The 16,147-nt window shown below is 38.9% G+C and overlaps 1 protein-coding gene across 18 annotated transcripts in view; it reads right to left on the bottom strand.

The window, feature by feature from the left end:
* fam135a (family with sequence similarity 135 member A) overlaps positions 1-16,147 on the bottom strand; it is a 102,990-nt gene that overhangs the window by 3,635 nt on the left and 83,208 nt on the right. For 14 of the 18 annotated variants that reach the window (XM_026942995.3, XM_053230893.1, XM_026942996.3 and 11 more), the window contains 5 exons: positions 12,390-12,548; positions 6,182-6,255; positions 5,942-6,096; positions 2,558-4,448; positions 2,137-2,297 (listed from right to left, as the gene is read on the bottom strand). In XM_026942995.3, coding sequence (XP_026798796.1) covers positions 2,137-2,297; positions 2,558-4,448; positions 5,942-6,096; positions 6,182-6,255; positions 12,390-12,548 — 2,440 coding nt within the window. The remainder of the gene's footprint in view (positions 1-2,136; positions 2,298-2,557; positions 4,449-5,941; positions 6,097-6,181; positions 6,256-12,389; positions 12,549-16,147) is intronic. The other 4 variants (XM_026942997.3, XM_026942999.3, XM_053230892.1 and 1 more) reach the window with 1 other exon arrangement.

Below are 16,147 nucleotides of genomic sequence, written 5' to 3'. Positions count from 1 at the left end.
GGAGCCAGTTCGGGCATCTGGTTAGGATGCCTCCCTGGGGAGGTGTTTCGGGCATGTCCAACTGGGAGAAGACCCCAGGGCAGACCAAGGACTAGGTGGAGAGATTATATCTCGTCTGGCCTGGGAGCAATAGGCATCCCCGTGGAGGAGCTGGAGGAGGTGGTTATGGAGAGGGAGGTCTGGGCATCTCTGCTTAGACTGGTGCCCCGTGACTCAGATAAGCAGAAGAAAATGGATGGGATGGGATGGGATGGGATGGATGGATATATATATATACCAGCACCAGCAGGCTACAGGCTAACCAGGACTGTAGCCCGGGGTCAAAGGGGGGCCCCCAAATTAATCAAAAGCTATGAATAAATATTTAGGTTTCAGACCAGTGATCAGAATATTTTCAAAGAAACATTGCTGCTAACTCATCCAAGTTCAATTACTATTCATATAATTAGAAACTATTTTTACAACAAACAGCACCTTCTACAACATCCACTAGTTGGGCATATTTACCCTCATATTTACATAAGCATAAGGATGTGAGTTCAAATCCCAGCACCGCCAAGCTGCCACTGCTGGGCCCTTGAGCAAGGCCCTTAACTCTGAACTGCTCAGTTGTATAAATGAGATAAATGTAAGTCGCTCTGAATAAGGGTGTCAGGCAAAATGCAATTAAAAACGTAATAGAATTTTGAATAATGATTAATTATAGCTGCAAGTGGCAATCAGAAAGGTCCAAGCACTTTTTGCTAATAGTGCCCCCAAGTGCACAGTACTTGCCCAGTTAGAATTAGAACAATAAACAGACGATACATGATACTTATCAAGTTTTCTGACATGTGAAATTCCTGCTGCAATCTTATTGGCTAACAGTGGCCATGTTTTTATATAAACCAGGCATCATAAAAAAAATCCACAAAGAGATTAGCACAAAGATGCAGTACACCAAATTTTATCTCAGTAAGACTTACTGTTCTGGAAAACAGCTATTTGCACTTAACTCAAACCTAGATTTTGCAGACCTCCTAACAAACTTCTACTGAACATGCCTTTCAGGTTTTGTGTGAAGCAGACATACTGTTTAAAATTATTTTTGATAATTACTGAGGATCACACTCTGCTGAGTAGTTTAACATCAATTTTGTGAAGACAGGCCAAATATCCTTTGACTAGGTTGCAGTTTTTTTACTAATGCAAATTAGCAAAAATCCATCATGGCAGAAGTTAATGCACGGGGCCTGGATGAATTTGAATAAGAAGAATAATAATAAGAATTTTCAATGTACACCTTCTCGAGATATGTGCCAAAATATAAAAGCTTGCGCTATAGCCCCACCAAGAGAAACAATTTTGTCATTTCATTTTAGTAGTGTTTGAGATACTTTACCTACCTATAAAGTTTCATCTTGATATGCTTTATGGTTTTGGCTGCATAATTTGTTTTATCTGAGAAAAATAATAAGAGAAGGAAGAAAATAGTCCTAACAAAAGCTACTGCAGCAGGGTTCCAGCATTTGGACCCCTAATAAGAAAAACCCAAACAAAAAAGAATAGGGTTACAGCATCTTCAGTGGATGAAGAGTGACATCGAAACAGAAAAATGGTAATCAGATACAATTAGAGAGGACCAAGGAGTTGTTATCATAAATTGTCCACAAATCCAATATCATGATATTTTCAGCAAGGTTCACAATGTTGCAGCAAAACAAGCTGTACCATATTGTCTCTATATTCACAGTAATCTTTCTTTTCCTTTTCTTTCTAATGAACACACATTTCTGATTAATAATTTCTTCACCTTTGCAATCATATCTTGTGATGTCTATTAATTATAACTTAAGCTTTACCACATGTCTCTCTCAGTTTCTATTTTGTGATTCAGTTGCTGTGCTTTAGTTACTATCCATTAGGGTTGACATTGCCACTCTGTGTCTCACTTCTCAGTAACTATCTAGTACATAGTACTATCTAGTAACTATCTGTTTTTGTTGTAGTAGCTACGATTTTTCTGGCTGGAGCAGTTGTAGATTCACGTCATGGTGTAGGTATAGGGCCCCAACAATAGTTCAAGCTCAGGGGACCCCACCACCCTAAGTCTGACTACAGTACTACTCAAGCATGCATTTATGAGTCTGGCCTCACCATCTAGGCCATGGACACACACAATGAGGTGAACACCCTCATCGCAGCTCTCATCCTCATCAAGGCTAAAATATGGCACAGTTGAAGCCAACTCAGCCACTTCACTGTACAGGAATCCTGGCAGTTTAAGCTTCTTCAGCTCCTCTCGTGCCTTGGCAAATCTACAAAACACACAATTTCCCCACAGCAACACTGAAGGAATTGATATGACCAAAATTCTTGCAATTTTTAAGCATTAAATGCAGATAAAAAGAAAAGTGTTAGAAATCACTTGTTCTTTAAGCATATTTGGACATAATTAAGGAAATAACCATAGTTGGTCTAAAAACATCATCTGCATTCTTTTTCATAAATGGCATGAATGGATTTAACATACAAAGGAAAGACCAATGCAAGGCAATATGAAAATTAGAAAACTCACACTTTCATCTGGGCAGGAGGGGAGCTCTCATACCAGTGCAGAATCGTACTGGTCTGCAGTGGTTTGGGGGGTTGAGTTTGCAAGTAGGTCCAGGGAAAATGCATATTCCTGAGCTGCTCCAAATTCCCATGCCCATAAAAAGGGCTCCTAGCTTCTGAGGTCCCACTGCCATTCCCCTCTCCACTTCTTCTCTTCAATTCTGGCAGACCATTGACATAGACTGGCTCATCTGTCTCCTCATAGTAGCCATTTTCTATCATCTCATGGTTTGGCTTATCTTCTTGTTCTTGTTCTTCTTCAGTGGAATGGACACCTGTCTGGATGCCCAGCATAATGGCCGGTGTTTCCTCTGGGCTTATCTCAGAAATATCAGTGCTGGAATATGAACCAAAATAATTCTCCACTAAGCCTTTCTTTACCAAGTCTGTGCTACTGGTGGCTGATGTACTAGATTGTGCTGCAGTCTGCATATCAATGCTGACTTCTAGCCCAGTATCTTCCCCCACAGGGGTTCCAAGCTTTGCAGACTCAGATATCTTGTGAGAAGCAAAAGTTTTGCAGAGGGACAGAAGAACAGAAGCCTCATCCTTGTGAACTGCTGGATCATCAACATGGCAGGTAGAGGCTTCTTGCTGAACTAAGGACCTGGTTGGGCTGGTGGCATGGAAAGGGATACTGATGTCAGATCTATCAGAGAAAACCAAGGCCTGCTCCTGCACAATAACACTGGATAATCGGCATGGAACCTCAGTCTCCATCTCATCATCTAAGGGAAGTGAGTTTATGGAGGTTAGAGAAGACTGGATGCCACTCACACCACTAGTACTCTCAGCGTTTGGCCCCTCTGGTCCAATGGACCCTTTTGAAGCAATGCTGAGATGAGATGGCTTGAGGGAAACACTCTGACACTTAGTAGTGGTCTGTTTAACTTGTAGTGAGACCCAGTCTGGATTCACTTCAGCAAAACTGGAAACAGTTTGAGGACCTGGTACTAACAATGTGGCAGAACTAGGCTCACTCTCAATGCCTGAATCTGAGAGTCTTGATGCTGCACTAGGTAAACAGTAACTCCTCAGTGTGATAGCGCAATCTGACCCCATATCCATGATCTCTCTCTTACCACAATTCTCTCTATGTTGAGGCTTGGACTCACAGCAATCTTTTTGTGTAATCACTGGAATACCTCCCATTGTCAGTGTTGGACCACTGGGGTTTGAAAATAAGACAGTGACCTTATCGCCCTGGTAGGGGTTTCTATCACTAGGTTTGACGTCAATATGTTGAAGCCCAGCAGGTATGACCATAATATTGGCTCCCTCTGTTGCTTTGCCCTCTGTGGCTACAGTTTCAGTTCCTGTCTGTGCTTGTGAACTTATCAGATTTGTGAAACTGTCACTTTGAATGATAGTGTTAGACTGGCTGTTATTCATAAGATGTTCTGTATGGAGCCTATAAGTTCTAGTGTCATTATGATTCATGTATTTGGACATGGAGCTTAACCTGCTTCTGGGATCTCCAACCAAATATTCTTGTTTCTCTTTCTCACTGCACTGAAAGTTTTCTTTGGACTTGTCATCTGGTTCATCATGAAGGACCTTCAGGTTCTTGTAGCCTGTCAAAATCACAGAGTCCTTTGAGCACTGTCTTATCAGCTTCTTAGAGTCATCAGTCTTGGTGTTCTTCCTCAGTTTGATAGACTTGGCCTTGGATTTTATAGGAGGCTCATTCTCCTTGTGCCAGTTAGTGACTAAAGCAGCTTGATGGATTTCTGGGTAAGGACTGAGAGCACCTATTCTGCCAACACTGAGCTCTTTTAAAATGGGCTTATCTGGTTTAGTAGGTCCAGAGCCACTCCTGGGATGGGGTAGACCAAGCCATGGACCATCATGATCTTTGGGATAGGATCATAAATAATTACATTTCAATTTCATATCAGCTATTACATCAACTATTTCGCATTGTTCATATCAGAGGCCACACTGCAGTTCACTCAATTTGTAATGGCAAGGCCAGTTCTTTTGTTTTTGCTATACACTGAAGACATTTGTGTTTGAGATCAAAAGACGAATGTGAGATAATAGATCAGAATTTCAGTTTTCATTTCTTGATATCTACTATCTAGATGTATTAAACAACTTAGAATATGGCGCCTTTTGTTTGAACCCACCCATTTTTTTTTTGGTGATCAAAAACTACTGGAACATGTGACTGACAGGTGTTATTTGTTGCCCAGGTGTGCCCTGTTAGACTGATTGTTTAAAGATTTAATAGTTAAAAATTTAGCTATAGTTTAAGTAATAGTTAAAAGTTTGTTTAATAGTTTAAACAATTAAAAGTTTGAGCCCTAGGTTTTGCCTGTAAAGACATTTATTTGGTGCATTTGTTGTTAAAAAATAATAAACCAAGATGAAGACCAGATAGCTGTCTATGGGAGAAAAGCAAGCCATTTCGAAGATGAGAAAGAGGGAAAATCAATCAGAGCCATTGCACAAGCACTGGTCAAAGGCATTAGAACAACTGGAATGTCCTGAAAAAGAAAGAAACCACTGGTATACTAACAGCCAGACATCAAACAGGTTGGCCAAGGAAAACAACTGCAGCTGATTACAAACATTGTAAGAGCTGTGGAGAAAAACCCAAAAACAACAGTCAGTGACAGCACCAACAATCTCCATAGGGCAGGAGTGAAGGTATCACGAGCCACCATTCAAAGGAGACTTCAAGAGCAGAAATATATAGGCCATAACACAAGATGCAAACCACTCATCAGCAGTAAGAATCATAAGGCCAGATTGAAATTCACTAAGAAAAACAGAGATGAGCCACAAAAGTTCTGGAAGCAAGCTTAACCTCTACCAAAGTAATGGAAAGGCCAAAGTGTGGAGAAAGAAAGGATCTGCCCATGATCCAAAACATACAGGCTCACTAATCCTTATTGATGATGTAACTCACGAGGGTAGCAGCAAAATGAATTCAGAAACATTCTTTCTGCCAATTTACAAAGAAATGCATCCAATCTAATTGGGAGGAACTTCATTATGCAGCAATACAATGACCCAAAACACACTGCCAACACAACAGAAGACTTTATAAAAAAAAAAAAAAAAAAAAAAAAAAAAGTTTTAGACAGGCCAAATCACCAGGCTTTAACCAACTGCGCATGCATCTCACCTCCTGAAGAAGGGAGAGTATCACACCCAAATGTCTTCAGTGAATAGCAAAAACAAAAGAATTGGCCTTGCCATTCCAACTCTTTCGGACAGAACTGTATACACAGTATATAATCTCATAATATATAAACCACTTTCTAAACGGCAAAATAATACGCAAGATGCTGTATAATTTTATTATACCAAAATTTGCTAACTCTTATAATAAACAAACCCTCTTTAACGGATTCCAGATATCGATCCTCAAAGATGATTGGCAGGGAATTGACATCTCCATCTAGTTCCGCACATTCCACAGGAAGTGGCGGTAGGGAAAGAAAGTACGATGAGTTCTTAATGACTCCAGTCATCTGTTGGTGGCTATGTGCACTATTCAGATATAAAAAATTTCAGTGTGAGTGAATCTATATAAATGACATTCTCAATATACAGCAAATGGCATCCTGATACTTACTGCATCTCCTGGAAGGCCAGTGCAGCCTGTCTAGGGTGCTCAAGGCAAAAGAAAGCCTCAGAAAATCTCTGTACCTACAGCAAAGCACAGACAAATACATTATTCATCCTGCCATGGAATATCTGGGACCAACAGTGGAACAAGTTGGTCTACAAATAGCTTTTCCACTCTGTAATTCACCACTCATTTGCAGTGAAAATTTTTCAAGTAATTACAGCACTAATAACTGGTTCCCTCTGTTTCTTTGCCCTCTGTGGCTCCAGTGCTTGTGAACTTATCAGATTTGTGAAACTGTCACTTTGAATGATAGTGTTAGACTGGCTGTTATAGATGTTATAAAATAAAGTTCTAGTGTCATTATGATTCATGTATTTGGACATGGAGCTTAACCTGCTTCTGGGATCTCCAACTAAATATTCTTGTTTCTCTTTCTCACTGCACTGAAAGTCTCCTTTGGACTTGTCATCTGGTTTATCATGAAGGACCTTCAGGTTCTTGTAGCCTGTCAAAATCACAGAGTCCTTTAAGCGCGGTCTGATCAACTTTTTAGAGTAATACGTTTTAGTGTTCTTCCTCAGTTTTATGGACTTGGCCTTGGATTTTCTAGGAGGCTCATTCTCCTTGTGCCATTTAGTGACTAGAGCAGCTTGATGGAGTTCTGGGTAAGGACTGAGAGCACCTACTCTGCCAACACTGACCTCTTTCAAAAGGGGCTTATCTGGTTTAGTAGGTCCAGAGCCACTCCTAGGGTTGTGTAGACCAAGCCATGGACTATAATGATCTTTGGGAAAAGACCATAAATAAATTAATTTTATTTCAATTTCATATCAGCTATTACATCAACTATTTCACACTGTTCATATCAGAGGCTACATTGCAGTTTACTCAAGTTGTAACAGCAAGGCCAATTCTTTTGTTTTTGATATGTTTTGATAAGACGTGTGAAACTTAGCTCCTGCCTGGCTTCTTATTAAATTATGATCTTACAGCGCATTTTTGGCGAAATTACTGTGGACACTGTTTTGTTAATATCTGTGGGAGCAATTGGTATTCGTGTTGGTCACTTCAATGGCGACTAAGCTGCGCAAATACAAATATAGCGGCCCTGCAAACACTAGGCCGGAGAAATCCCCGACTCAAGCCTCTCCAGATCACAGCGATTCGCCTCCCATTTCGCAGTTAGAACCGGTTTCGGACACGGAGGATCTGAAAGCAGATATTCTAGCCTCTCTGAGAGATGATATTTCGGTTGTTATCAGGGCGGAACTGAAAAATGCTCTTTCTGAAGACTTTAATTTTCTTAAGAGCGAGGTAAAAGAAGTGAAGTCTGAAATCGCAAACACGGCAGCAATCCATTCTGAAATGGATAAAATGAAGGCCGCTATCAGTGATGTGGAGGAAGGACTATCAACATGGTCGGACAAGATCACTTCACTGCAGGCGACAGTTGCAGAACTTAAAACACAGCTGACAAACATGAAGGAAAAGAACAAAGACTTGGAAGGAAGGATGTGTAGATGTAATGTACGCATTGTGGGGGTTCCGGAGGATACCGGTTCGAGTTCTACCATTGCAGTCTCTAAGCTACTGAAGGACTTTTTAAACCTAGAGAAGGAAATCCTAATCAACCGCACACACAGAGGTCTAACACAGAGAAAGCCTAATGGAAAACCCCGGGTGATTGTCGCTAAACTCCACTATTACCACGACTGTGTTGAAGCTCTCCGCCGAGCCCGAGAGCAAGGTCCACTTTGGTATAAAGGAGAGCCGATAGCCATCTTTCCAGACTACACTGCGAATGTTGCCAAAGCGCGGGCCGCTTTCAACAGTGTCAGAAACTTACTCCGAGCCCGACGTGATGTTCAATACGGGATAATGTTTCCAGCTCGTCTCAGAATCTCTTACAAAGGAGACAGCAAGGAATTTCTGGATCTGGAGAAGGCACTGGCCTACGTGAAGTCTACAATCCAAGATGAGGAAACACTTTGCTTTTTTTCCTTCTTCGGCAGAAGTCATCCTGCTAAGGTTATGAGACTCTTTCCATTTTATTGCCCCAATGTATATATTTTGGTTTTACTTTAAAGAATTATCAATATGTATCTTAACCACTCATTTCAGTTTGATAGTTATAAGAGTCATTGGGACTTTTGTGTTTAATTATATGGCAGTGTTCTGTCGTAGTGGCGCAGTGTTTTTGAGTGTATTTATATTTCACTTATGACGTCCTACTGATGATACACGATAATGTGAAGCGCTTTATTTTATTACTACTACTATTATAAATTATTTTATTTTCACTCTTGTCACTGTTCTTTTTTTCTATGACTAAGAGGCTGGGTGGAGGCTGGTATGTTGGACACTAAAGTGGCTCTCCCTTGCCATAATTTAATGTATGGCATATCTTGCAGTGCACGTTACATCCACCATGTTAGGTGGCTGGAGTTGGGGACCTACCAGACATATTTTGTTCGTATGGCTTATCTTTTTCTTTGTTTATTTTAAATGTCATTATCTTATCTTATCAATGTCTCATCTAAGTTAGCTGGAATGTTAAATCTTTGAATCATCCTGTGAAATGGAAAAGGGTACTCTTACACCTTGACCATCTAAAAGCAGACATAGTATTTCTTCAGGAGACTCATCTGTGAGTGGTGGACCAGATTAGATTAACAGGAGGATGGATAGGGCAAACATTTCATTCAAGTTTTAATTCTAAAGCAAGGCGGGCAGCAATTATAATATGTAAGAATGTACCACTTGTAATGTCTAATGTCTAATTTAATGTATAGACTCAGATCCCACGAGGCGATCTCTCATTGTGATGGGGAGACTGTATGGGCTCCCCATTATTTTAATGAACATTTATGCTCCAAACTGGGATGACAATACTTTCTTTATTCAGACTTTCTCCCGAATTTCCAGTATAGACACTTACCACGTTATCTTAGGGGGCGACATTAATTGTGTCCTTTCTACAAAGTTAGATTGCAGTTCATCTTGAGCATCCCCTGAATCCAAATCATCTCAAACAATTAATCTCTTCCTACAGACATATGGTTTAACTGATATTTGGCGGTTCCGAAACCCTACTTCTAGGGGTTATTCCTTTTTTCCTTTGGTTCATAACACATTCTCGCGTATCGATTATTTTTTTTTATTGATGATAGACTTCTCCATATGATTGTTGATTGTGAATACCAATCAGTATATATTGGAGATTAGTGATGAACAAGGTAAAAAACACACAGATCATATAGAAATAAATTCATGCTTTTATCGCTACTACGCTGCCCTTTACACTTCTGAGCATCCAGATGATAAATCTGCACTAGATACATTATTTCATAATTTGGATATCCCCAAGTTAGACCCAGATTTAGCATCCGACCTAGGGAAAGATATTTCGGTTAAAGAGATTATAGACGCAATTAGAAGTATGCAGTGTGGCAAGTCACCGGGGCCAGATGGCTTTCCATCGGAGTTTTTTTTTTTTTTTAAATTTTCAGATACACTTGCCCCTTTGCTCCTTACTGTATTTAAAGAATCACTGTCTTCAAATTCTCTCCCTCCAACTATGTGTGAAGCGACCATTTTTCTGATTCTGAAGAAAGATAAGTGTCCCTCTCAGTGGAGCTCATATCGACCAATCTCCCTTCTAAACGCAGATGTTAAAATCTTTGCAAAACTGCTAGCCTTGAAGTCTTGAAGTGCTCGCCCCCTCCATAATTTCTTCAGATCAGACTGGTTTCATAAAAAATCGGCACTCTTTTTTTAATGTTAGGCGCCTTTTAAATATTTTGTATAGTCCCTCTCCACATGACATACGAGAGATTATAATATTGCTTGACACTGAGAAGGCCTTTGATCGGGTGGACTGGGCCTATCTTTTCAGCACATTAGAAAAATTTGGATTTGGGCCCAATTTTATATCATGGATTAAAATCCTTTATGCCTCCCCAATGGCAGCGGTTCGCACCAATAATAATCGGTCTGCCTTGTTTGGTTTGCAAAGAGGCACCAGACAGGGCTGCCTGCTGTCTCCGATTCTGTTTGCCATTGCAATCGAGCCACTAGCCATAGCTATACGGCAAGATTAAAGGAATTCATAGAGGGGATATAGAGTGTAAAACTTCGCTTTATGCTGACGATTTGTTGCTGTATTTGTCAGAACCATTGCAGGGTCTCCCTAAATTATTGAACATATTAGAAAGATTCAGTAAGATATCTGGCTACAAAGTAAATAGTCAAAAAAGCGAGTTAATGCCAATAAATGAAGCTGCCACACGTATTCCTTTCAATTCGATTCCTTTCAAAGTTACTAGGAAAAAATTTAATATTTGGGAATCTGGGCTACACATAATTATAAGGACCTTTACAAAGCTAACTTCTTGCCCTTAATAGATGGTTTGAAACAAGATATTAAACGCTGGGGTTTGCTGCCTCTGTCTCTGAGCAGAAGAATTAATACTATCAAGATGAATGTATTGCCTAAGTACCTACATTTGTTTCAAAATCTTCCTATCTTTTTGACTAAAAATTTCTTCAACTCCAAAGATAAAATTCTCTCATCATTTTTTTGGAGTAATAAAAATCCTCGGATTCGGAAAAGTATTTTACAACAGCCTCGTACCCTAGGCAGCATGGCACTTCCCAATTTTATATTTTACTACTGGGCAGCTAATATCAGAGGACTGACTTACTGGATGAAAGACAGTAATAGCCCTGATGACCCTAAATGGCTTAGTTTGGAGAAATTCTCCTGTAAACCCTATTCCCTATTTTCTTTATTGTGTTCTGAACTTCCAATGCATGAACCTGCTTCTCACTACTCCTCTAATCCTGTGGTGACACAATCTCTAAGAATATGGAATCAATTTAGAAAATCGTTTGCCCTTTGCAGCCTCTCCTTATGCGCTCCATTAAGTAAAAACCACATGTTTACTCCTTCAATAATAGATATAGCCTTTGATATCTGGGTAAAGAATGGGATACGTACATTACAAAATCTGTTTATAGATAACAATTTTGCATCCTTTGATGAGCTGGTTAATAGATTTAAGATTCCTAGGTCCCATTTTTTTTTAAGATATCTGCAAGTGCAAAATTTTTTGGTTTCACATACTGGTTGTTTTCCTTTATATCCCCCTACATCTTTATTAGATTCTATTTTTAAGCTAAGAAAGGACCTAAAACAAATTATAGGTAAAATTTATAACCTCCTCAATCAGCATAGCCTGACCAATTTAGATAATTTAAAGAGTGAATGGGAGGAAGATTTGAATGAACAAATTTCTGATCTAACTTGGTTGTACAATTTAAGGTTGTACATCGGCTTCACTGTTCAAAGGTTAGGTTATCTAAATTTAGACCAGAGCTAGATCCTATTTGCGATTGGGGCAGGCAAGCACCTGCAAGCCTTTTACATACATATGTTCTGGACATGCCCAAGATTGTATAAATTTTGGAAGTGAATTTTTGATGCATTTTCAGAAATAATAGGAATGCCAATAGCTCTCCTTTTATAGCTATATTTGGTGTCACTGCACAAAACATGCACCTAAGCAGTTATAACAGTAATCTGTTGGCCCTTTGTACACTACTTGCCAGAAGATTAATACTGTTTAAAGGGAAAAAACCCCTTCCTCCGACTTTCTTTCATTGGATTAGAGAGATCATGCAATATCTTAAACTAGAAAAAGTAAGATACTCTCTCCAGGGGTCTACCCAGAGATTTTATGCAATCTGGCAACAATTCTTGTCATTTGTTGAAAAATATGAAATAGAGAATACAGTCCCAAAAAATTTATTTTTTTTGTGCTTAATTATCTACTATCTTGTTGTACATATTAATGTTGATTGTAATTATTGGAATTACTCCTTCCATTAATTAATTTTTCTCTTTGCTTCTTGTCTTTGTTTAATGTAATTCATATGTATGTCTGATGGGTAGAGGGATGGGTCATGTTGGGGTTCTGACTGTATATATTGTACTGTTCTGGTCTCTGTTGACTATTTTTGCATATTAAATTTTGAGTAAACAGACCTTGTTCAAAAAAAGATAATTATATAATCATAATTACAGATAATTATATAATCAATTATATATAATTATATAATCATAATTAAGCCATAATTACAGCACCTATAATATAAAGGGCAAGCCTACAATATGGCTACAGAAGGCTTTTTTCAATTGTTGTGTACTTACCCTGAGGATGTGATGTTCTTGGGCCAACAGTGCCATGACATTGTCATCCAGGGAGACTGTTTCCAGGAACTGGCCCCACAGAGCCATCAGCAGAGAGCACAACTGTGCAAGATTCATATTAACTAGTTCAGCAAGCTCATCTGGGCTATCTGCCTTCTGCTGCAACATGACACATATGAAGATGTACAAAAAGAAATTAGACAAGAATGGGCAACACCTGAACAAGATGATGTTAAAATGATCAAAGCTTTTGGATATACATTTACTCACAGACATACAGTATATATCTGGGCATGGATGGTAAGGAGATATACCTACCAATCTCAAAGAAATACTAAATTGTCCCTAACAAATATTTTGTGATAAACAAACTCATTTTAATCATCTCCACAAAGGATTATATCAATCTCAAACTCTGATATTTCTCAAAAGCCAATTAGTTGATTCGCTTGGATAAAAGTGCATTACTCAGGCTTCTATCCAGTGTTTGTACAACATCTTAATTTTAGGATCACATTCTTCTGGGCCTGTGACTTGCTAGCTTAGAGTTTTTCCTAGTTGTAATAACTTAGCTTGTTAGCTTAAATTCTGAGATAGCTAGAGTTGCTGTTGTGAAATGGGTATCTCTCATTCACAGAATAGGAAACCACAGTGCACCAACTCAGAAATCGCTTATCTGCTGTCCTTGGCTCATGGACCTCTGGCTAATGATTCTAGTGTACTACACTATGTTCAGCCCAAACTACAATGGAGCCTTGCAATTGCTAATAGGGATCTTAGGCTTGTATGCAGCTGCTCGGCCATGGAAACCCACTTCATGAAGCTCCAGTCCCACCGTTTCTTGTGCTGATGTTACTTCTCTGTTACTAGCTCCTGGTGCTTTTATACGCTTCCATTTTACAATAATAGCAGTTACAATTGACCGGGGAAGATCTAGGGCAGAAATTTCAGGAACCTTTGTGGAAAAGGTGGCATCCTATAACAGTGGCGCATTTAAAGTCATTGAGCTATTCTGTATGATCCATTCTACTGCCAGTGTATGTCTATGGAGATTGCATCGCTATATGCTTGATTTTATGCAGCAGTTAACAATGGGCGTGGCTGAAGTACCTTCAGAAATTTAAAATTAATAACAATAATAACTAACAGTTATTATTATTATCATCACTATTATTATTATTATTAAACCTTTTGTGCAGACCAAACCATAGCTACTATAGACATGAGATATATTCAGTAGGCAGCACTCGTGTCCGCTACTCGAGCAAGAGATTTCTTATAAAATAATTGCAGAGTGAAACTTCTTTTCTTTTTGCAGACCCTCCGCTCACAAAATGTTTTTTGTTTTTCGCACCATTCTGTGTAAACTCAATACTCAAAACAGCCCATCTGGCAGCAACAACCATGCCACGGTCAAAGTCAGAGCTCACATTTTTTCCCCATTTTGATGTTTGATGTGAACTTGACTTGTATCTGCATGATTTTTTGCATTGTGCTGCTGCCACATGATTGGCTGATTAGATAAATGCATGAATGTGCAGGTGTACAGGTGTTCCTAATAAAGTGGACAGTGAGTATAAGTGTGTGTGTGTGTGTATATGTTTGTGTCGCCAGAAAGTTTGTGAACTCTTTACAATTTTCTGTATTTCTGCATAAATTTGACCTGAAATGTGATCAGATCAAGTCCTAAAACTACATAAAGAGAATCCAATTAAACAAACGACATAAAAACATAGTTTTTTTTTTACATTTATTTATTAAACAAAATTATCCACCATTAAATATATTTCTTGGAAAAAGTATGTGAACCTCTAGGAGTACTAGTTCATTTAAAGGGATAATTGAAGTCAGACGTTTCAATCAAGGGGATGGCAACCAGTCGTGAGTTTAGCAGGCCCTCCCATCTTTCAAGAACATAAACCTGGGTCTTCATTTTCAAAGATGTGGCACTGTGCCATGCCTCAATAAAAGCTGATTCCTGAGGACTTCAGAAAAAGAGTTATCAATGCTCTCCAGGCAGAAAATAAGTTACAAAACCATTTCTAAAGTGTTTGGCCTCTACCAATCCATGTGAGGCAGTTGATGTACAAATGGAGGAAATTCAGCACCACTGTTACTCTCTCAAGGAGTGGCTGCCAGCAAAAATCACTCCAAGGGCACAGCGAGTATTATTACAGAAAGTCACAAAGAACCCCAGAGTAACATCTAAGCACCTACAGGCCACTCTCACATTCAGTAATGTCAATGTTCATAAGTCCACCATCAGGCAAACACTGAACAAGAATGATGTGTATGGCAGGATAGCAAGGAGGAAGCCAGTACTCTCCAAAAAGAACACTGTCGGTCTGAAGTTTGCTCAAGACCACGTACATAAGCCAGAAGCCTATTGGAATAATGTTCTGTGGAGAGATTAATCCAAAATAGAATTTTTGGTTTAAATGAAAAGTGTTATGTTCGGCAAAAACCAAACACTGCATTCCAACATAAGAACCTCATCATGACCATGAAGCATGGGAATGGCAGTATCATGGTTCGGAGTTACTTTGCTGCATGGTCCAGGTCCAGCATTGTACTAGCAAATTCTACAGGAGAATGTCAGGGTATCCATGAACTGAAGCTTAACCGTAAGTGGGTCTTGCAGCAAGACAACGACACTAAGCAAACAAGTAAGTCAACAAAGAAATTTAACATTTTGGAATGGCCAAGTCAATGCGCAGAACTTAAACCAACAGAAATGTTGTGGAAGGACATAAAAAGAGCAGTTCATGCAAGGAAACCCACCATCACTGAACTGAAGCAGTTTCGTAAGGATGAATGGGCTAAAATTCCTCCAACCTGCTGTGCAGGATTGATTACCAGTAACCAGAAACATTTGGTTGAAGATATTGCTGCTCCAGGGGGTCACACCAGTTACTGACAGCGAAGGTTCACATACTTTTTCTGAAAAAAAAAATATTTAATGTTGGATAATTTTGCTCAACAAATAAATGTTAAAACTATAATGTTTTGCATAATTTGTTTAATTGGGTCCTCTTTAGGCCTTAGATGAAGGTCTGCTCACATTTCAAGTCAGATTTATGCAGAAATACAGCAAATTGTAAAGGGTTCACAAACCTTTACTATGGTAATTTTATATATTAAAAAAAACTGTATTATAATAAAAAGCTTTAACCTGTCCTGTTATCCATTCTTTTTCCTAGAATCATCTTATTCTACTTTCACAGCTAATCAATAAAAAACAATGTTTAAAAATTAATAACCTTAGATTATGGCCCTTCAAAGGCTCACAAACATGCTGATGTGGCTCAGACAGAATTTGAGTTTGACACCTCAGGTTTATATGGATTGTAATCTGTATATGCTGTATAAAAATCTGTGTTTTTTTGTTACTTAACTTACAGTTACTTGTAAACCAAAGCAACTGTTTTAACGATGGATAATGTGTGCATTTTATGTCATTATCAACATTCAGAGAATCCTTACACCTCAATAATAATCACACTTGGATCACTATAATGAGACAGGAAATAATAATTTAAAAATCCTTAAAGAAACAAGCGGCACAATTAAAAAGCTGAACATGCTGACTGGATTCAAGCACTCCAAGTTATTCTGGTAAAGTGGTCAGTACAGGAATGACAGGAGGTCACCAGAGAGGGTGATAAGGCTGGCCCAGAAAATCACAAGGACAAATCTCCCCTCACTGCAGGACATATTCAATAAAAGGACCTACAAATGGACTAGAATCATCATCAGAG

This window comes from Pangasianodon hypophthalmus, chromosome 28 (assembly GCF_027358585.1).
Source record: "Pangasianodon hypophthalmus isolate fPanHyp1 chromosome 28, fPanHyp1.pri, whole genome shotgun sequence".
Taxonomy (NCBI): Eukaryota; Metazoa; Chordata; class Actinopteri; order Siluriformes; family Pangasiidae; genus Pangasianodon; species Pangasianodon hypophthalmus.
The sequence above is the reverse complement of the archived record's forward strand: the minus strand, read 5'-3'. Positions and strand labels throughout refer to the sequence as shown.